This window comes from Pseudophryne corroboree, chromosome 7 (genome assembly GCF_028390025.1).
Source record: "Pseudophryne corroboree isolate aPseCor3 chromosome 7, aPseCor3.hap2, whole genome shotgun sequence".
NCBI classification, from domain to species: domain Eukaryota; kingdom Metazoa; phylum Chordata; class Amphibia; order Anura; family Myobatrachidae; genus Pseudophryne; species Pseudophryne corroboree.
In genome coordinates, this window is record NC_086450.1 from 356,891,899 (window position 1) to 356,915,265 (window position 23,367).

At 49.0% G+C, this 23,367-nt stretch overlaps 1 protein-coding gene across 7 annotated transcripts in view; it reads right to left on the reverse strand.

The window, feature by feature from the left end:
* Positions 1–23,367, reverse strand: part of IQCK (IQ motif containing K) — a 258,743-nt gene that overhangs the window by 134,771 nt on the left and 100,605 nt on the right. For 6 of the 7 annotated variants that reach the window (XM_063934443.1, XM_063934445.1, XM_063934447.1 and 3 more), the window contains one exon: positions 23,177–23,254. The exons of the other annotated variant lie outside the window; for it this stretch is intronic. In XM_063934443.1, the coding sequence (XP_063790513.1) occupies positions 23,177–23,254 (78 nt within the window). The remainder of the gene's footprint in view (positions 1–23,176; positions 23,255–23,367) is intronic. 7 annotated transcript variants of the gene reach the window in all.

Sequence of the window (23,367 nt, forward strand, 5' to 3'; positions counted from 1 at the left end):
TGCTTTGGGCCCCCCCCCCCCATCCCATCCAAGTCCACCCCCTCACCCCTTGAGAGGATCTGGTGAGGGGGACCTGCTCAGGGCCAGAGAAATGGATACCTAGCAACAGTGCCGTAACTAGACATTTTAGCACTGTGTGCAAGAAACGGCATCGGAGCCCCACCCCTGCATGCAAAACAGGGGCAGTGCGCGCCGTAGGCGCGTGCAAAAATACATAGTGGCGTGGCTTCGCGGGGAAGGGGTGTGGCCACAAAATAATACCAATTCCTAAAACGGTGCACAGTAGTCTCCATTCTTCAAATTACACCGCACAGTAGCACCACTACACCAGGTAGAGACCCTTTTACACCTTACAGCGAACAGATTCCTCTTTTTACACATTACGGCAGACAGCGTCCCCTTTTTACACATTACGGCAGACAGCGTCCCCCTTTTTATACATTACGGCAGACAGCGTCCCCTTTTTACACATAACGGCAGACAGCGTGCCCTTGTTACACATAGCGGCAGACAGCGTGCATTTTTTACACATTATGGCAGACAGCGTACACTTATTACACATAACGGCAGACAGCGTGCCCTTGTTAAACATAGCGGCAGACAGCGTACACTTTTTACACATAACGGCAGACAGCGTCCCCCTTTTTACACATTACGGCAGACAGCGTCCCCTTTTTACACATTACGGCAGATTGCGTACACTTTTTACACATAACGGCAGACAACGTACACTTTTTACACATAGCGGCAGACAGCGTGCCCTTGTTACACATAGCGGCAGACAGCGTGCCCTTGTTACACATTACGGCAGACAGCGTGCCCTTGTTACACATTACGGCAGACAGCGTGCCCTTGTTACACATTATGGCAGGCAGATTCCCCCTTTTTACACGTTGCGGCAGGCAGTCCCCCATTTTTACACATTGCGGCAGGCAGATTTCCCATTTTTACACATTACGGCAGGCAGATTCTCCCTTTTTACACATAGCGGCAGGCAGATTCCCCATTTTTACACATTGCGGCAGGCAGATTCCCCATTTTTACACATTGCGGCTGGCAGTCCCAACAAATAAAGAAAGAAAGAGACAGAAAGAAATAAAGAAATAAAGAGACAGAAAGAAATAAAGAGAAAGAAAGAAAGTAGAATCATACTTACCCTCTCCGCTGGCTCAGGCTCCTCGTGCAGCTTGACGATTCCCGGGCAGTAGACGAGGTGGAGGAGGGAGCCGCAGCAGCGCTGTGTTATTGGTGGAGGCGCTGCTGCTGCTGCCCCCCTGCTTCACTATAGGCTGTTCTCGGAAGACAGCCTATAGTGAAGCAGAGGGGCAGCAGCGCCTCCACCAGTAACAAAGCGCTGCTGCGGCTCCCTCCTTCACCTCCGTCCTCCTCCTTCCCCCGTCCGTGCCGCTGCTCTTCTCCTCTGTGGGCGGCTGTGCGCTGCGGGCAGCGGTTGCCCGCAGCGCACAGCGGCATGTAATGAGTCAGTTTGACTCATTACATGCTTGGGCCCCTGGACAGAGGCGGGCCCCAGTGCAACGCACTGCTTGCCCTGCCGGTAGTTCCGCCTCTGGCCCCAAATACTGCACCATCTAGTGCGCAAAGCACAGAGTTTACTGTATTGCGCAATTTGCCGTGAAACACAGTGAATTTCTTATTGTTGTTATTTGTTGTTAAATAACCACAGTGTGGTCAGTGTTTATGCACAACTGTTTGTGCCTTCTTTAATTTTTTTTCTATGTTCTGTTTTGTATAGTGTCTACATTAAAGCACTTTTTATTTATTTTTTACACAGTAATAATATACTGCAGGGACACTGTGGTTTATGGTGTTGTATCTACAAGCCTACCAGTGTTTGTTTTTTTTGTTTTTTTATGCCAATCAAAACTTGATTGCAAATCTATGCATAACATTCCCATTTGTGCGTAACAGTAGACCATGTTTTCAGTGTTTTCTACATTGTTTCTGCATATATACACAGTTGCTGGCAATGTGTTTTTTTTTTGGAAAATCAGAAATATTGAAACCAAAGATCAAAGGTGGAATACAAAATAAAAAAATTGTAATTCACCAAACATGTTGTGCTGATTCTTAAACACTATTGTACCAGTGCTGCAAGGTTGGACTTAATAGTGTGGCGTATTTGTTCTGCAGCAGAGTTTGAGGCAGTCCCAAACAAAGCACCTTCCACATGTGGGTTCATAACCTCAGGGTCCTGCACAGTCCACTCAGGAAGGAATAGCTCATTTTTCAGTTCATAGATGTTGTGCAGTATACAGCACGCAGCTACTACATTAGGCATATTCTTTAGGTCCACATCATTGCGCTTCATCAAACAACGCCATCTTCCTTTTAACCTGCCAAAGGCGTTCTCAACCACCATCCTTGCTGAACTCAGGGTGTGAGTATAGGTTTGTTGCTCTGGGGTTAACTGGACCTGTTGGGTGTAGCCTTTCATAATCCAGGGGCGTAAAGGGTATGCAGCATCCCCGATGATGTGGACAGGGATCTCCACCCCATTCACAATCTTTGCACACTCTTTGGGGTACAGCCAGCCTCCCTGCTTCTCCTCTACGATGTTGTACAGGTCAGAATTGGCAAGAACTCGGGAGTCATGAGATCGGCCTGGCCAGCCAATAAACACATCTAGGAAACTAAAGAACAGTAAAATTTAAAAAAAGTTAGAATGCAAAACTCACACATGCAAATCATCCCACCACCCCAAAAATAAACACTTACCAATATTTGTGGTCCACAACAGCCTGTAATATGATGGAGTGCCAGCCCTTCCTATTAAAATAGTCAGCATGGTTGTCACGTGGGGCAATAATGGGGATGTGTGTCCCATCAATCGCTCCTCCACATTGCGGATAGCCTCGCTTCACAAATCCTTTGATGGTATCCTGTAAACGCTGTCCTTGTGGTAGAGATATGAAGCGCTTGTATAAGGTAGATACAATTGCTTTAGTCACCTGGTGGACTATGACACAGCAGGTGGAGATCGCAACACCGAACAAGCATGAGACTGAGCGGTACTCTCCTGGGGTAGCATACCACCACAATGCAATAGCTAATCTCCTGCGTGCCTCGATGGGTCTCCTAAGCCTGGTGGTCTGCATGTCAAGTGCTGGGGTAAGTAATTCCAGGATGTAGTTAAAGGTTGCACGAGACACACGGAAGTTAGCCATCCACTCCTCATCCTGGTAAGCTTCCACGGTCCTCATAAAGGCTTCTCCGTGCCGGCGATCTCTGGACCAAAATGAGCGGTTAGGGCCCATACTCACGCTCAGGATGGTACTCACCCTGGATGATATGAGGGCTCTCCTCCTGCGCAAATATTGGCGGCGACTAGCAGCCCTATCCAGCATAAATTGCGCCCTCCTCCTCCTTATAAAATATATGTGCAGTATACTGCACAGTGTGACAAGCTGCATCATGCTCTCACTGGCTGTATGAAACATCTGCAAAGCAGAAAGAATCATGAACTCAGGCATACACACTGGTACTCCGTCGGCCATGACTGCAGCAATGGTGTGAGCAGGCACCACCCCTCCCTTTGTTGACAACTGTGACCTCATCTATGTGAGCCAGAAAAGGCCATTTCTAATGACATACATATGCATTTGCAGGGATATCCCGGGATCAGTGTAAATGGGGCTGTCCCGGGTCGATCCCAGGTCTTAGTGCAGTGTGAAAGGGGTCAGTCCCGGGAAGGCATCCTGGGACGCATCCCGGGAGTGACCCGGGAGTGCGAGTGTAAAAGGGGTAATACAGATGTGTCCTCATACATCCAGCCTCAATATGTCATGAAGTGCGAGATGCCTGGCATGAGTGAGCCACTAGGTCCAGTGCAACTATGCTAATGTCAGGCATCTTTTGTTGCGGAAAATGCGTCTTTGTTGCAACACAATGTGACTAAGATGCACAAGGAGACTGCTGATTAATCTGATATTCGACACTTGTACATATCTGTCTTTATACACTGTTGCTGCGTGAGGCTGCATACTGTGGCGATGCCATGATAGCGCAGCCTACCGCAGTCATAGAGTTGCAATTTTCTGCAACTATTTGCATAAGCAAGCTCCCGCTGTCCCCGACGCCTTCCCCTAGCTAAAGTAACGGGTAGTGGGGGCTCAAGACCCCGCTAACCCCGCTCACTACCGTGTGCAAGCTCCCTCTATGATCGGGTAGCAGGAGCACTGCCGCCCACTACTGTATCTGGCTCCCCCCCCCCCCCCCATTACCTTTTGCCACTAGCGGGAGCGTGCATACACTGCGCTATGCCGCGACTTTTAGTGCAATGATCTAAAAGGACACATCTGTATATTGTGTGACTGAGTCTGTATACGGAGCAGAACAGTGCTTGTATTGGAAAACAACTGCGACTGCTACATTGTAGCACTTTGTGTACTGATTCAGTCATATGTCATATATCAAATTAATCAGCATTACGTTGCGACTAAGATGCATTTTTGGCTGTTTGGCATGACTGCAGCGTAGATGAATGAAGACACATCTGTTTATTCAGTGTCGGACTGGGGCATGAAGGGCCCACCGGGGGATGCAGTGGTAGGGGCCCATGTTTAGGGGTGTGGTCAGTCTCCGGAGGGGGTGTGGCCAGCTGCTACATTGGATTGCCTAACCATTAGTGAGTGCATGGGCTGGGCACCTTGACAAATATATATAAATACTGCTAGTACGTGCATGATAATGTACCAAATAAAAAATTGCAAAACACTGTAGAGAATACATCATAGTCCTGTGCAGTATAAGGTAACATATGTATAATGTATAATTCAAGAACACAGTCTGGAACCTGATCACTAGAGGAGGAGGGCCCCCAGGCAGTGGGTCCCACCGGTGGTTTCCCTTGTACCCCTGTGGGCCAGTCCGACCCTGTGTATGTTACACAGCGCTTTAGAGAACATTCATTAATTTTCATCAGTCCCTGCCCCTATCACAATCAGTGGCGTAACTACTGCCCCCGCAGCCCTCGCGGTGGCTTGGAGGCGCAGGGCTGCGGGGGGCGCCGCCACTGATTTAGCGCAGATTGACATGCGGACGAGCCGTCCGCATGTCAATCTGCTGTCTCCTCTCCCTCCTTCCCTCCGCTGCTGTGAAGAAGGGACACGGAGGGCACAGCGCGCGCCTCTCCTGTGTCCCTCCTGCGTCTCCGGCGGGTCTATTAAATGAAGTGTCCGTTCGTGAGCTCTGATTGGCTCACGAACGGGCACTTCATTTAACAGACCCGCCAGAGACGCAGGAGGGACACAAGAGAGGCGCGCGCTGTGCCCTCCGTGTCCCTCCTTCACAAAACAGCGGGGGAGTGGGGGGGGGGGTTAACTGGCACTGGGGGAGCATATTCGCCACAGGGGGAGGGGGAGCATATTTTGCACTTCGGGAGGCATATGTGGCACTGAGGGGGCATATGCGGCACTGGGGGGGTATATGTGTACCTGGCACATGGGGGGGCTATATTTGGCACTGGGGGCATGTGAGTACCTGGCACTGTGGGGGAATATCTGGCACTGGGGGCATATGTGGCACTGGGGGTGTATATGTGTACCTGGCACATGGGGGGGGGCTATATTTGGCACTGGGGACATGTGAGTACCTGGCACTGTGGGGGAATATCTGGCACTGGGGGCATATGTGGCACTGGGAGCACAGCAATAGCAACAAGCACTACCCCCTAGCAACGAGCATGACACCCAGTGCATGAAACCTCTGGCAACGAGCATGACACCCAGTGCATGAAACCCCTGGCAACGAGCATGACACCCTGAGCATGAAAACCCCAGGCACCGTGCATGGAACCAAGAGCATGAAACCCCTGGCAACAAGCAGGTCATTTAAAAGTAATTAGAAGCCTTACTGTAGGACTTAATGTGTAATGGGCATTGCGGTGTGTGGCATAATGTATCACAGACATTGTGGTGTGTGTCATAATGTGTCACAGACATTACGGTGTGTGGCATACTATATAACGGGCATTGTGGTATGTGGTATAATGTCTCAGGGGCATTGCAGTGTGGCATAATGTATAACGGGCATTGCGGTGTGTGGCATAGGGTATAACGGGCATTGCGGTATGTGTCACAGGCATCACGGTGTGTGGTATACTATATCACAGGCATTGTGGTATGTGGTATAATGTCTCAGGGGCATTGCAGTGCAGCATAATGTATAACGGGCATTGCGGTGTGTGGCATAGGGTATAATGGGCATTGCGGTATGTGTCACAGGCATTACGGTGTGTGGTATACTATATCACTGGCAATGTGGTATGTGGTATAATGTCTCAGGGTCATTGCAGTGTGTGGCATAATGTATCACGGACATTGCGGTGTGTGTCATAATGTGTCAGGCATTACGGTGTGTGGTATACTATATCACGGGCATTGTGGTATGTGGTATAATGTCTCAGGGCCATTGCAGTGTGTGGCATAATGTATCACGGACATTGCAGTGTGTGTCATAATGTGTCAGGCATTACGTTGTGTGGTATACTATATCACGGCATTGTGGTATGTGGTATAATGTCTCAGGGTCATTGCGGTGTGTGTCATAATGTGTCACAGGCATTGTATGTGCTATAATGTATCAGGGGCATTGCAGTGTGTAGCATAATGTATAACGGGCATTGCGATTCCTGTCATAATGTGTCACAGGCATTACGGTGTGTGGCATAATGTGTTGGGGGCATTATGGTGTGTGCATATTGTGTCATGGGCATTATTGTGTGTGGCATAATGTCTAAGGGCCATTGCACAGTATGTGGCATAACGTATACTGGGCATTACTATAAGGAGGAAAAATGACAAATAATGTAAGGGGCACGAATCAGGATTATTTTTCTTTCCTGTGGTGGCCAACGTCTGGGCGTGCAGGTTGCAAAACTGGGGTATAAGGTAGTCTTTTCCTGCAATGCCGCGCCCCTTTATGCGAAGCCACGCCCATTCCAACAAAGTTACACCCCTTTTTGCGGCGCACGCAGATTCATCGCTTTACTAGTGCCAATTATGGGGGGGGGGGGGGGGGCAGAGAATTTTTTGGCTTGGGGGAGAGGAATTTCTAGTTACGCCACTGTTCACAATGACACTTACACACAGCGTTCATTTTTGTTATGAGCCAATTAACCTACCAGTATGTTTTTGGATTATGGGAGTACTTGGAGGACCCCCACAAAGACACAGAAAGAACATAAAAACACAAATAGGGCCATTGTTGGAGTCAAATCTATGATCTCAGTGTTGTGAGGCAGCAAGAGTCAGTGTTGTGAGGCAGCAAGAACCACTGCACCACTGTGCTTTGTTGTGCTTGTCTACACAAATCCATTACCATCATAAACACCTACTACAGTGGAAGTTGCAAAACATACAACAACAAACACTAAAAGGAAATGTAATCTACAAAAAGAACTGCTCTACTCTTTGACAATTCCATTGTAAATGGTATAGAATTGAGAACAGGAACTAACATGAAGCAGATGGGATACGGTCATTAGGTCGACACCACTTAGGTCGACAGTCATTAGGTCGACACTGTTGGTCGACGTGCATTAGGTCGACAGGGTCACTAGGTCAACATGTACTAGGTCGACAGTTCAAAAGGTCGACATGAGTTGTTTTTTAAATTAAATTTTCTGGACTTTTTCATACTTTACGATCCACGTGGACTACGATTGGGAATAGTAACCTGTGCTGAGCGCAGTTGTAGCGTAGCGAGGCACCTTGCCCGAAGCATGGCGAGCGAAGCGACACGGTGCACTAATTGAGGTTCCCTGTCACTTTACAAAGAAAACAACACCAAAAAAGTAAAAAAAAAACCTCATGGCGACCTTTTGACCTAGTACATGTCGACCTAATGACCCTGTCGACCTAATGCATGTCGACCAATAGTGGTCGACCCAATGAATGTCGACATAAGTTGTGTCAACCCAACGACCCATACCCAAGCACATAATGTGGTGTCTACCAGAGATACAGCTCCAAAGGATAAGGAACACATAATAAAAAGCATGAAGTCAGCATGAAAGGAGGGGTGGGTAGGTAGATGCAATTGTACACATAAAGACAAATTAACTGATAAGTGCTAAAGTTACTTAGGATGTAAAGAACTGATCTTAAGAAGGTTACAACTACTGTGAGTATTTCAGAAGTTTTACCAATACCTAGAGGTGAGTAGGTACAGTATTACTTGTTGCATCAGTGTCACAATCTGGAGTTTCAGGCTGGGTTACTTGCTGTTACGCTGGGGCTGAGGTCATCCCCTGTGGTTACCACGTCACCTTCCACAGTGTGTCCTGCTGTCACCATGCATGCCTGAGTTACCGCTGGCAGTTGGAATGTTTCAGCTGTCTCCTCCACTCAGAGTATCCGATGACAGCACCTGACTCCACCAGCCAATCAGGTCTCAACCGTTGGTATATTAGTGTTTCCTGTGCACTGGCTCACTGCCAGGACTATCAGATACTCACCTGGTCCCGTGCTCCCAGCCGCACTGGTCACAGGTTACTTCTACGACTCCAGTCCGGTTGACACCGCAGCTCCAGTCCGGATGCGTCTCCAGGTATAGTCAGGTTGCTTCTCCGGGTCCAGTCCGGTTGCTTCTCCGGCCCCAGTCCAGAAGCCTTTCTGGTTCCAGTCTGGTCACCATTCTGGTTCCAGTTCGGTTATCATCCTGTATCCACTCTCTCTGCTACCTACATCATACAGCCATTACTCTGGTGCCAGTTTACTGTCTACCTTGGCCTCAGCTCCAGTTACATCTCTAGCACTAACCAAGCTAATAAAGTTCATATATTTCTAGGGCTGTACTACCACGCCTTTGGGCAGTTCCTGCAAAGATCAGCTCAGTATCATGTTACATCCTAACAGGTTTCCATCACCATTGGGTATTCCATTGCATCCTATGTCATCTGTCCCATGAGTAAGAACTGGATTAGGCCTCCCAGTTTCCAGTACACTACCTCCACCTCTGTTCCAGTCACACCTCTCTCAACCAAGTCCAACCCTAAGGCATGACAATCAGGACCTTCAATTTGTGACTGGGGAAGTGCTGTGTAGAGAAGAAATTTGAATTTATGGAAAACAGAGAGTCCATTTGGGAGATAGAAGTATTTACAAAAATTAAGATCTGCATCCATCTTTAACGGGAACCAAGATATTAAGTGATCAATTTGAATGCTTCAGGAATAATTTAGACTAGCAGAAGGGGCAGTAAAATAACTAGAAGTATTTGTGTGGACAGGCTTTTAAAATAAGAAACATAAAAAAAAAAGGCTTCTGAGTTACAACAAAATAAACAACACAGAATGAATGAAGAATATGGGAGGGAATAGAAGAGATACCAACAATATTGTGGCTATTATGGAGGAACAGTGCAAAAACATGACAAGACATAGCTATACCAATATACTTTCATGGAGAAGGACAGAGAGGGATGATTAGGGGTGGAATATCAATTGCTGCACAGCAGGGGGAAGGGCCATGATTATGTGATCCATCGCAAATTGTGTCATTGAGCCCCAAGACTGACAGCCACATCTACTCTCCTGACTCCTGGTAGAGCTCCCAAAATTTGTAAGTCTTCCGAACGTTCCTGGGGAGTAGGCGAGTATGGTGAGTGTCCCAGTAATCAAATGTAGACAATGAGCTATGAACTTCTCCTATGTATTTGATCTTCATGTCACCTAAGTAACTGCTGATTTATGTGTAGCTATTGATGAGTGATGGCAGCAGAAATAATAAGAAAATAATCCATGATTGCCTGGCCCTGAATGTGTAAGGGTTAGTAAAGCTTAACCCCAATGACTTGTGACTTTACCACTGTGGCGCAGAACTCCTGTCAGCTACTTCCTTGTCTGTGCAGCAGACTGCAGGTCATATAAAAATAGAATGATAAGTATGGGCATAGACCAGTATACAGGCAACAAGGAAAGGATGAGTGCTGTCACCCATGGCAGCTGTTCTGGACAGACAGGAATTGGATCTATCACTAATTCACACTATGTAGAGACTGTGTGTGTTATCTTATCCCAAGAACTGAAAAACGTAGCAGGCTAAGATCATCCTGTCTGACTACATGTCCAGGTTTATAGCTCACAACTGTATATATGGACATTAACAAAGGATACACAGACTAACCATATACCGACTCCTTTTGCCAAAGATTCAGCAAATACTGATCAAAATATAAACCCTAGTATATATATTACGGTTCAGTAGGGGCCTAAACAAAGTCATTTTATACAGACTACTGTAGTTATCTGTGCACTAAGACTTGAAGGAACATAACGTCGGTACAACGTGCCCTCTCGATTAAAAACTATGTACCCATATACCTCAGATAGATGTTGGAGGGGCTTGCCTACTGAAGGAACCTATATGCATGTTTGGTGGGCTTGCCAAAAACTAGCGACTCTATGGCGTTAAATCATTTGGCTCCTATCGCTCCTATTTGCCACTCCAATCCCCCTAGACCCCAAATACTTCCTTCTGCCTTTAGAACTTCCGCTATTGACAAAACATCAGAATAAGCTATTATGCCATGTCGCTTCTGCAACAACATGCCAAATTGCAAATGCCTGGAAATTGCCCTCTCTCCCATCCCTACAATCGGTCATTGCTCGCATTTGGTACGTTTACAGAATGGAGAACATGACCAGTATAATTAAGCAATCTGCCAAAACATTTGATAACATCTGGGGCCCTTGGCTGGCTTCTTAGAATGCCTCCTCCCCATTTTGTGGCTACCTGGGTTAAAATCTCTTCTTTGGATAAGCTACCTGGCTGAGACCCCCACCACTCGGACCTTCTTCCTTCTTCTCTGTCTCTCTTTTTGCTCTTACCCTTGATTTCTTTTTCTCTGTTTTCTTTTTCCTCTCTTTATTATCTCTTAATCCTCTTTGCTGGCTCGCCACGCTATAGACTTATAGACTCATGAGCTTACTTTTTTTTTTTACTTGTTATAGGTATAACAATAGCTGTATGTATTTGTGCACTTTTGATACTCTGCTGATATTTGCGGCGGCGGGGGGAGGCGCTGCAGGGAGAGAAGTGTCTGCAGGCTGCTGGGGGAGCTGGGCCCGGTGGGAGGAGCTGGCTGCGGGGGGACATGTCTGCGGTGGCGGGGGGAGGTACTGCAGGGAGAGAGGTGCCTGCGGGCGGCTGGGGAGGACTGAGATCGCGGCCCGGTGGGAGGAGCTGGCTGCGGGAGGACATGTCTGTGGCGGCGGGGGTAGGCGATGCCCGGCCAGGCACCTGTCTACCTGCAGCGCCTCTCCCCACCGCCGCAGACATGTCTCCTCCCCCCCCCCTGCAACCAGCTCCTCCCGCCGGCCACCGATCTCAGCTTCCCCAGCCGCCTGCAGCACCGCTCGTCTCTTAAGCTCAATCCGACTTGTTTTCAAGTCAGATTGAGTTTGTTGGAAAGGGGGCCAAAACCTGTCGGATCTGTCCCCATTTCAGAGAGATGCACGCGGATCGGTGGCTATTCCACCGATCCACGTGTTTTCCGACAAGTCGGGAATTCTGCTATATTGTTCAACGATATAGTCATTTAACAATACGATATAGTCATCCATCGCCGGCATTTCTCCATTGCCTAGTGTGTACCTGCCTTAAATTTTGTGAAACCCTAAGGATTTGTCCAGATTCAATACTGAATGCATCTCTAATAGTAAGGCTCTGTAATGACAACAATTCTAATTATGGTAGGAACCTTTATACTGATTTATGGTGTGTTTACCTCATGCCCTTTTAAAAGCTTTGAAATCTATCCATGTTACAGTTTGTTCATTACCAGAGTTGAAGTATTCAAAATATTTTTATATCTTTTAACCAGCCGCCAATAGGCATTCTATCCAGAGGGTAATTTTTATCTTTTAGGAACATACTACTACCCTTTCTATTTGTCTCTTTTGTAGTTAGTCAATTAATCAAACCTGCAGTTCAGTATTCATGGGATAGCATTATAATTCTCTCCTGTTTGCATTTCCTTATAATGGTATATGTAGGAGTAGATAATGGAGAAACAAGACACCCATCTGTGACATATAGGTAGATTACAATAGTTTATTCACAGTACACTGAACATAAAGATTAAAACGATGCATGATTTACATAACAGGACAAAGGGGGTCATTCCAAGGTGATCGTAGCTGTGCTAAATTTAGCACAGCTACGATCATGTTCCCAGACATGCGGAGGGACGCCCAGCACAGGGCTAGCACGCCCCGCATGTCTGTCTGGCCCCCCCACACAAGTACAAAAGCATCGCACAGCGGCGATGCTTTTGTACTTGTTGAGATAGCTCCCAGCCAGAGCAGCTCCTGCGGCTGACCGGGAGTTGCTCGTCGCTGCCCCTGGTCGCAGCGGCTGCGTGTGACGTCACGCAGCCGCTGCGGCCCGCCCCCCGCACGGTCCAGCCACGCCTGTGTTGACTGGACTGCACCCCCAAAACGGCGGGCAAACGCCGCCGTGCCACCACTTCCCACCCAGCCACCGCCTCTGCCTGTCAATCAGGCAGAGGCGATCGCTAGGGAAGGACGGTCTTCGGACTGCAGCGAGCGATCAGGTCGGAATGACCCCCAATATCTGCAAGTTCATGTGACCTAAAGCATGGGCTCATGTTAAAATGGGAATTGTAGTCTATATAGTCAGTCTCCCGGACTTGCACCCAGGTCTGTCAGTCAGTTTGTCCCAGTCAGTGGTTTTGCCAGCCTTCTGTTCAATCAATGTTGTCAGATATGGAATCACCTTGCTTGACTAAATGGCAGAATAGCCTCCAGATTGCTGGGATGCATTTGCTAGGTCATTGTTTGACTAGGATTAAGCCTAGGATTAAACACAGGACCTCTGTGCATCAGTGTCTGTTCCTTTTCCTCTAGGTTACTAGAGTAGGTGCTGCTGTTTTCCTCCCTTTAAATCTGGTTGTGTGTATTGCCCTGAAATCTTTGGGGGATATTTAGTAAGAGGTGGCTTTGTCAAACTGCATGGTTTTGGTGCTTCATTGTGCATTGGATTCTTCTTTATAATGATGGTATTTCTTAATGATTCCCTATTTTATACAGGGCTCTTAGACCCTGTTAGACTGTCTCAATCCCAGAATTTAATGCAGAACTTTGATATAAGTGCTTATGTAGAGATATCCTGTTGGTTATGTAGTTATGTGAACGGAGGTCTCCTGACAATACCTCCCCCTACATCTCGCACCGTCACAATCCCGACGGTCGGCATGCCGACGAACAGGGACTAATCCCACTCGTAGGTGCAGATGCCTGCAAGAGGCTTGTTGCGCTCGAACCCCCTTTCCCCCCCAACCGGCATTCCGCTGCCGGGATCCCGGCGGAGGTATGCTGACCGCCGGTCACGCATGCCACACCCTCCTGTTGTGTACCCTCCCATCCCACCTTCCCCAATTTGTAATACTGATAGCCATTTATATCTTCACATCTTATAATAACTTGCATAAGGAAAACTTGGTGGAAAACCTGTTATATGTTGTGGATTGTTACCTGTACACGTTTGTAGACCATATATTGTAAGTAAAGAATTCAGAAAAAAGGCATTCTGCTCCCTGAAGAAATACGAATACAGAGCAAAACTAGGAACATCTTTACATTTGCCCAATCTCAATTCATAAAAGGGCATTAGCTTATTGCACTGAATTAAGTTTCTGACACCTGTTTTGTATTTCCATCAACAAACAGCCAGAGCAATCCTGCATGCCCATGCTAAAGCCGACATCTTGGTTTGCAAAACCCAGTCCTAAAGTAAATGCAAACATAGCTGCTGTACCATCAGGTCAGCAAGGAGCTCATTCCCCCAAAGACGCGGATTGTAATTATACCCCATTTCACTCTTTGCTCTCAAGGATTATTGGCCTGCCCTCCCTGCTACCCTTCTTACTGCCCCCTTCAATCTGTCTTCCATGCATTACCTTTTGCCTTGTGGTTCTTTTAATCTTATGAAGCTTGCACTCTAGTTCTTATGTGTAGGTGACAGTCCCTATTAACTGTCCAATCATTCATTGTGCCAATAGTTTATTATAATTTCCGAGATATTGCTGTCTGACTTTTACATGTAACAAATCTGAACAGAATGTGTGCGCTATATAAATAACTGGTAATAAATAAATAATAAATATCACATATACACGGTCGAGTCACATTATTATGACCACCAGGCTAATAGCAAGACTAACCGCCGTGTGCAACACGGACAGCAGCTAGATGGGCTGAACTGTCGTTTTAGACACACGTCTGGTAGCCCCCAGGTTCATTTAGATGGTGAGCTGCTCCACTGTAGCGTGTTGGTCGGCCGTGAGGCACCTTCGAAGCAGACGTTCATCTCTGACATCTCATAGTTTCTACGTCGGTTATTCGCAATGGTGCCATTTGTCCAGTCACGATGCACCTTCACCACAGCAGCACGCGGACAGTTCACAAACTGCGCTGTATCAGAAATACTGCCACCCTTGGCCCGAAAGCCGATAATCTTCCCTTTTTGTAATGCAGATAAATCGCCCCTTTTACCCATGACAACAACAAGTGATACTGTATGTGTGCAGACGGCCTATCGCACACCTTATACTGTATACCCACCAAGCCAGCGCATGATACGTGACATACTTCATGGGCTGCGCACTGCCGACGTCAAATGTAGGAGGTGGTCATAATAATAATGTGACTGGACCATGTAAAATGTAGCCAGGACTTAAAAAAGTTGTGTGTTATGTTTGTTGGTATACAGTACTTTGTGATAAATGTATACATTAGATGTATAATGCAAAATTTAAATGAAAGAAATGCTTCAATGATTTGTCATTATGTGCCAGCATAATATTTCTAGAGGTATGCAATCCTAGATGGCATAGAGTTTGTGCTGGAGAAGTAATTTACAGACAGGCGGTAATGAATATTTTAAGACATTTAACGGTGTACTGTAATATGGATAACAATGTTTACTATGCAGAATGTTATAATGCTTATAATGAAATTTATAAAAAATAAAATGGGATCTTAGATTAGATTTCTATGATGTATTAGCAACAAATGGCAACGCCTGTCTAAAGTCAGCATACTCAGATAAAATATGCACTAGACTGGTCAATGCAATGTAAGTCCTAATGACCAAATAACTGTAACCGAGATGGCCTATAACACTCAGTGCAGAAGGAGAGAACACAGTTACAGTTGGCTATTGGAAGGGCGGCATGAAATGGTTACATTTTTGCTGCCACCATGTTTAACAATGCCATGTATGAATCGTTTCTAAACCATTTGATTGTTTAAACCAGGGGTGTCAAACTCGCAGCCCCTACCACATTCTCTTGTGGCCCGCGGCCAGGGATCATTTTGCGGCCCAACCGCCTTGCTTGTAGCGAGGGCAGGAGAGCACAGAGAGCGCCTCTCCTGCTCCTCATTCCGGTCTCCAGCAGCAGCACAGGTATTTTATATCAGGCGCCGGTTCGTGAGCCAATCAGAGCTTGCGGACCGGCAGCCAACCAGGAGTTACCAGTCCGTCAGCTCTGATTGGCTCACGAACTGGCGCCTGATTTAAGATACCCTCGATGCCGCCGGAGACTGGACTGAGGAGATGGAGAGGCGCGTGCTGCGCTCTCCTGCCCTCACACACAGCCAGGCAGCAGCGGTGGTGAGCACATTAGGAACAAATGTTATCTGGCACTGTGGGGGCATATGTAATCTGGGACTGTGGGGGCATATGTTATCTGGGACTGTGGGGGCATATGTTATCTGGCACTGTGGGGGCATATGTTATCTGGCACTGTGTGGGCATATGTGTATCTGGCACTATGGGGGCATATGTATATCTGGCACTGTGGTGGCATATGTTATCTGGCACTGTGTCGGCATATGTGTATCTGGCACAGTGTGGGCATATGTATATCTGGCACAGTGTGGGCATATGCGTATCTGACACTGTGTGGGCATATGTTATCTGGCACTGTGGGGGCATATGATTATCTGGCACTGTGTGGGCATATGTGTATCTGGCACTGTGGGGCATATGTATATCTAGCACTGTGTGGGCATGTGTGTATCTGGCTCTGTGTGGGCATATGTGTATCTGGCACTGTGGGGGCATATGTATATCTGGCACTGTAGGGGCATATGTGTATCTGGCACAGTGTGGGCATATGTGTATCTGGCACAGTGTGGGCATATGTGTATCTGGCACAGTGTGGGCATATGTATATCTGGCACAGTGTGGGCATATGCGTATCTGGCACTGTGGGGGCATATGCGTATCTGGCACTGTGTGGGCATATGTGTATCTGGCACTGTGGGGGCATATGTAAATCTGGCACTATGGGGGCATACTGTATGTGTATCTGGCACTGTGGGGGCATATGTATATCTAGCACTGTGTGGGCATATGTGTATCTGGATCTGTGTGGGCATATGTGTATCTGGCACTGTGGGGGCATATGTATATCTGGCACTGTAGGGGCATATGTGTATCTGGCACAGTGTGGGCATGTGTGTATCTGGCACAGTGTGGGCATATGTGTATCTGGCACAGTGTGGGCATATGTGTATCTGGCACAGTGTGGGCATATGTATATCTGGCACAGTGTGGGCATATGCGTATCTGGCACTGTGGGGCATATGTTATCTGGCACAGTGTGGGCATGTGTATCTGGCACTGTGGGGGCATATGTATATATGGCACATTGTGGGCATATGTGTATCTGGCACTGTGGGGGCATATGTTATCTGGCACTGTGTGGGCATATGTTATCTGGCACAGTGTGGGCATATGTTATCTGGCACAGTGTGGGCATATGTTATCTGGCACAGTGTGGGCATATGTGTATCTGGCACAGTGTGGGCATATGTGTATCTGGCACTGTGGGGGCATATGTTTATCTGGCACTGTGGGGGCATATGTTTGTCTGGCACTGTGGGGTCATATGTATATCTGGCACTGTGGGGGGAAAAGGTATATCTGGCACTGTGGGGGCATATGTGTATCTGGCACTTTTAGGGGCATATGTGTATCTGGCACTATTGGGGGCATATGTGTATCTGGCACTATTGGGGGCATATGTGTATCTGGCACTGCACTACTGAGGGCAGGTCCGGTGCTACCCGCTCAGCAAAGGGATGCAAAGCAGGTAGGTACCAGGGTTGGAAAGGTGCTCTCCCTGCTTTGCATCCCCGCTGCTGCGCCTGGGCCCCCTGTCGCTGCCGGCTGCTGTGCCTGGCACACTGTTTGACAGGCAGAGGCGCCGGCAGCATGAAGCTTCCCCCTACCTCCCCTGACAGTGTCATCTTTAGTCCAGCGTCTGTGTGTGTCCAGCACAAAAAGGGGTGGGGCTTACTGATGCTGAGGGGCGGAGCTACACTGGACCATGGCCATGCTGCAGAGGAAGACAGAAGAAGGCAGAATTGTGAGTTGTGGGAGAGTGAGTGAGAAAGTGTGTGTGTGTGTGTGTGTGTGTGTGTCTACAGAATGTGTGTATTTGTACTGTATGCGTGTAATGTATGTACAGTATGTGTGTGTATGAATATGTGACAGCATAATGTGTGTAAGCGGCACTGGTACAGGGGGCGTTACATGTAAGCGTTACTGGTACAGGGGGTGTTACGTGTGTAAGCGGCACTGGTACAGGAGGCGTTGCGTGTGTAAGCGTCACTGGTACAGGGAGCGTTATGTGTGTAAGCTGCACTGGTACAGGGGGGCGTTACGTGTCTAAGCTGCACTGGTACAGGGGGGAGTTACGTGTGTAAACTGCACTGGTACAGGGGGGAGTTACGTGTGTAAGCTGCACTGGTACAGGGGGCGTTACATGTAAGCGGCACTGGTACAGGGGGGCGTTACATGTAAGCGTTACTGGTACAGGGGGTGTTACGTGTGTAAGCGGCACTGGTACAGGAGGCGTTGCGTGTGTAAGCGTCACTGGTACAGGGAGCGTTATGTGTGTAAGCTGCACTGGTACAGGGGGGCGTTACGTGTCTAAGCTGCACTGGTACAGGGGGGAGTTACGTGTGTAAACTGCACTGGTACAGGGGGGAGTTACGTGTGTAAGCTGCACTGGTACAGGGGGCGTTACATGTAAGCGGCACTGGTACAGGGGGGCGTTACATGTAAGCGTTACTGGTACAGGGGGTGTTACGTGTGTAAGCGACACTGGTACAGGAGGCGTTGCGTGTGTAAGCGTCACTGGTACAGGGGGCGTTATGTGTGTAAGCTGCACTGGTACAGGGGGGCGTTACGTGTGTAAGCTGCACTGGTACAGGGGGCGTTACATGTAAGCGGCACTGGTACAGGGGGCGTTACATGTAAGCGTTACTGGTACAGGGGGTGTTACGTGTGTAAGCGACACTGGTACAGGAGGCGTTGCGTGTGTAAGCGTCACTGGTACAGGGGGCGTTATGTGTGTAAGCTGCACTGGTACAGGGGGCGTTACATGTAAGCGGCACTGGTACAGGGGGCGTTACATGTAAGCGTTACGTTACATGTAAGCGTTACGTGTGTAAGCGGCACTGGTACAGGAGGCGTTGCGTGTGTAAGCGTCACTGGTACAGGGGGCGTTATGTGTGTAAGCTGCACTGGTACAAAGGGGCGTTACGTGTGTAAGCGGCACTGGTACAGGGGGCGTTACGTGTGTAAGCGGCACTGGTACAGGGGGTGTTACGTGTGTAAGCGGCACTACTACAGGGGACGTTACGTGTGTAAGCGGCACCGGTACAGGGGGTGTAACGTGTGTAAGTGTCACTGGTACAGGGGGCGTTACGTGTGTAAGCGGCACTGGTACAGGGGGCGTTACATGTAAGCGGCACTACTACAGGGGACGTTACGTGTGTAAGCGGCATCGGTACAGGGAGCGTTACGTGTGTAAGCGGCACTGGTACAGGAGGCGTTGCGTGTGTAAGCTGCACTGGTACAGGGGGGCGTTACGTGTCTAAGCTGCACTGGTACAGGGGGGAGTTACGTATGTAAGCTGCACTGGTACAGGGGGCGTTACGTGTGTAAGCTGCACTGCTATAGGGGGCGTTACATGTAAGCGTCACTGGTACAGGGGGCGTTACGTGTGTAAGCGTCACTAGTACATGGAGCATTACGTGTGTAAGCGGCACTACTACAGGGGACATTACGTGTGTAAGCGGCACCGGTACAGGGGGCGTTACATGTGTAACGGCACTGGTACAGGGGGCGTTACGTGTGTAAGCGGCACTGGTACAGGGGGCGTTACGTGTGTAAGCTGCACTGGTACAGGGGGCGTTACATGTAAGCGGCACTGGTACAGGGGGCGTTACATGTAAGCGTTACTGGTACAGGGGGTGTTACGTGTGTAAGCGACACTGGTACAGGAGGCGTTGCGTGTGTAAGCGTCACTGGTACAGGGGGCGTTATGTGTGTAAGCTGCACTGGTACAGGGGGCGTTACATGTAAGCGGCACTGGTACAGGGGGCGTTACATGTAAGCGTTACGTTACATGTAAGCGTTACGTGTGTAAGCGGCACTGGTACAGGAGGCGTTGCGTGTGTAAGCGTCACTGGTACAGGGGGCGTTATGTGTGTAAGCTGCACTGGTACAAAGGGGCGTTACGTGTGTAAGCGGCACTGGTACAGGGGGCGTTACGTGTGTAAGCGGCACTGGTACAGGGGGTGTTACGTGTGTAAGCGGCACTACTACAGGGGACGTTACGTGTGTAAGCGGCACCGGTACAGGGGGTGTAACGTGTGTAAGTGTCACTGGTACAGGGGGCGTTACGTGTGTAAGCGGCACTGGTACAGGGGGCGTTACATGTAAGCGGCACTACTACAGGGGACGTTACGTGTGTAAGCGGCATCGGTACAGGGAGCGTTACGTGTGTAAGCGGCACTGGTACAGGAGGCGTTGCGTGTGTAAGCTGCACTGGTACAGGGGGGCGTTACGTGTCTAAGCTGCACTGGTACAGGGGGGAGTTACGTATGTAAGCTGCACTGGTACAGGGGGCGTTACGTGTGTAAGCTGCACTGCTATAGGGGGCGTTACATGTAAGCGTCACTGGTACAGGGGGCGTTACGTGTGTAAGCGTCACTAGTACATGGAGCATTACGTGTGTAAGCGGCACTACTACAGGGGACATTACGTGTGTAAGCGGCACCGGTACAGGGGGCGTTACATGTGTAACGGCACTGGTACAGGGGGCGTTACGTGTGTAAGCGGCACTGGTACAGGGGGCGTTACGTGTGTAAGCGGCACTGGTACAGGGGACGTTACGTGTGTAAGCGGCACTGGTACAGGGGACGTTACGTGTGTAAGCGGCACCGGTACAGGGGGCGTTACATGTGTAAGCGGCACTGGTACAGGGGGTGTTACGTGTGTAAGCGGCACTGGTACAGGGGGCGTTACGTGTGTAAACTGCACTGGTACAGGGGGCGTTACGTGTGTAAGCTGCACTGCTACAGGTGGCGTTACATGTAAGCGGCACTGGTACAGGGGGCGTTACATGTAAGCGTTACTGGTACAGGGGGTGTTACGTGTGTAAGCGGCACTGGTACAGGAGGCGTTGCGTGTGTAAGCGTCACTGGTACAGGGGGCGTTATGTGTGTAAGCTGCACTAGTACAGGGGGGCGTTACGTGTCTAAGTTGCACTGGTACAGGGGGGAGTTACGTGTGTAAGCTGCACTGGTACAGGGGGCGTTACGTGTGTAAGCTGCACTGCTACCAGGGGCGTTACATGTAAGCGTCACTGGTACAGGGGGCGTTACTTGTGTAAGCGTCACTAGTACATTGAGCGTTACGTGTGTAAGCGGCACTACTACAGGGGACGTTACGTGTGTTAGCGGCACCGGTACAGGGGGCGTTACATGTGTAAGCGGCACTGGTACAGGGGGAGTTACGTGTGTAAGCGGCACTGGTACAGGGGGTGTTACGTGTGTAAGCGGCACTACTACAGGGGACGTTACGTGTGAGAGCGGCACCGGTACAGGGGGTGTTGCGTGTGTAAGTGTCACTGGTACAGGGGGCGTTACGTGTGTAAGCGGCACTGGTACAGGGGGCGTTACATGTAAGCGGCACTACTACAGGGGACGTTACGTGTGTAAGCGGCACCGGTACAGGGAGCGTTACGTGTGTAAGCGGCACTGGTATAGGAGGCGTTGCGTGTGTAAGCTGCACTGGTACAGGGGGGCGTTACGTGTCTAAGCTGCACTGGTACAGGGGGGAGTTACGTATGTAAGCTGCACTGGTACAGGGGGCGTTACGTGTGTAAGCTGCACTGCTACAGGGGGCGTTACATGTAAGCGTCACTGGTACAGGGGGCGTTACGTGTGTAAGCGTCACTAGTACATGGAGCGTTACGTGTGTAAGCGGCACTACTACAGGGGACGTTACGTGTGTAAGCGGCACCGGTACAGGGGGCGTTACGTGTGTAAGCGGCACTGGTACAGGGGGCGTTACGTGTGTAAGCGGCACTGGTACAGGGGGTGTTACATGGGTAAGCGGCACTACTACAGGGGACGTTACGTGTGTAAGCGTCACTGGTACAGGGGGCGTTACGTGTGTAAGCATCACTGGTACAGGGGGCGTTACGTGTGTAAGCGTCACTGGTACAGGGGGCGTTACGTGTGTAAGCATCACTGGTACAGGGGGCGTTACGTGTGTAAGCGGCACTGGTACAGGGGGCGTTACGTGTGTAAGCGGCACTGGTACAGGGGGCGTTACGTGTGTAAGCGGCACTGGTACAGGGAGCGTTACGTGTGTAAGCGGCACTGGTACAGGGGGCGTTACGTGTGTAAGCGGCACTGGTACAGGGGGCGTTACGTGTGTAAGCGGCACTGGTACAGGGGGCGTTACGTGTGTAAGCAGCACTGGTACAGGGGGCGTTGCGTGTGTAAGCGTCACTGCTGCAGGGGGCATTACGTGTGTAAGCGTCACTGTTGCAGGGGGCGTTACGTGTGTAAGTGCCACTACTACAGGGGGCGTTGTGTATAAGTGTAACTAACACAGGGGGTGTTACGTGTGTATGCGGCACTACTACAGGGAGCATTCTGTGTAAAAGCATTATGTGCGCTGTCCCTTTGTAAAGTATGGGAGGGCGCAATTTTATAGTTTGCAGATGGGCGCCGAACACCCTAGCACCGGCCCTGACTGAGGGCAAATTTGTATCTGGCCCCATATGTGTATCACACATCCATTCTTTTGGCACGTGTGCGCGCACAGTACCACTAAGAAATTTTTCCTACTTGCACCACTGCATTAAAGTAAATGTTTTCTTCATGATACTTGACATATCTTTGATTATACTATATTGTTGGTTTTTCAAAATAAACTTTAAAAATTGCATATAAGACTCTTTCTTTTTCTTGCAGCCCACACCAGACTTAGACCTTGATTATTCGGCCCAGTTGGGATTTTGAGTTTGACATGCCTGGTTTAAACCATTGATGGTAGTCATGCACATGAGGAGAATGGAGAGTTGGTCTGCACAAAAGGAATACTGCCGCTGAGCCAGTGTTTTCCCTGTGGGGTATTACATCACTGCGCATTAGAAGAACACACATCAGGAAGAGGAAAGCAATGGTGGCAACCATCACAATCCTGAAATTGAATACCAAAACCATTGCCATCGCCAAAAACATTGATGGGTGGGATCCATCGGTTACACCTGGCCATCGCTAGAGCACACTACAGTTTATATAAGTACAGCATTCAGTTCACAAAATATTTGTTTAGGATGAAAGCTCAGCATGAGAGTGATCCACGGTACCGTAGAGATGAAGCATGCAGTGAGGATTTATCTGCAAAGTGATTGACAGTCAGGGAGCGTTTGGGGAGCGGTAAAGGGGTATAGCAAGCAAAATTAAGGCATTTCGTGACCGTTATCAGGGAGTGTCTCGGCCTACAACTGTGATCCCGTACGCAGAAAACATGGCGCCAGCATCTCAATCCCGCAGCCATTCTGCACAACCGTAGTATAACTCACGAAGGTTATCGAATGTTCTGCAACCACCACTGCATATTTGCACACAGTTGCTGGGATCTGCGATGCAGCCAGTGGGTGCCCCAATACATTCCCAAGCGGCAGCAGCAGCATTAGCATGCGGGATCGCAGCTGCAAATGTATTAGTGTACACCTTAGAATGGGGCCCTAACCCAGTTACAGACATGCATTTTATATCACAGGAAATGTCAGGCTCTTTCTAGTTGGTACTTACTGCTCCTTCAGCCATTCATGAACAAATGGAATCTCAATGAAGTCTTTACACTGTGGATTTTTCCTTATTGGATTTTGACTGAAACAAAAATTAATGTATTAAGCCATCAGAATATACTGTATCATGGCCCTCATTCCGAGTTGGTCGCTAAGAGTCATCGCAACGCAAATGTACGAAATGTAAGTATCTGC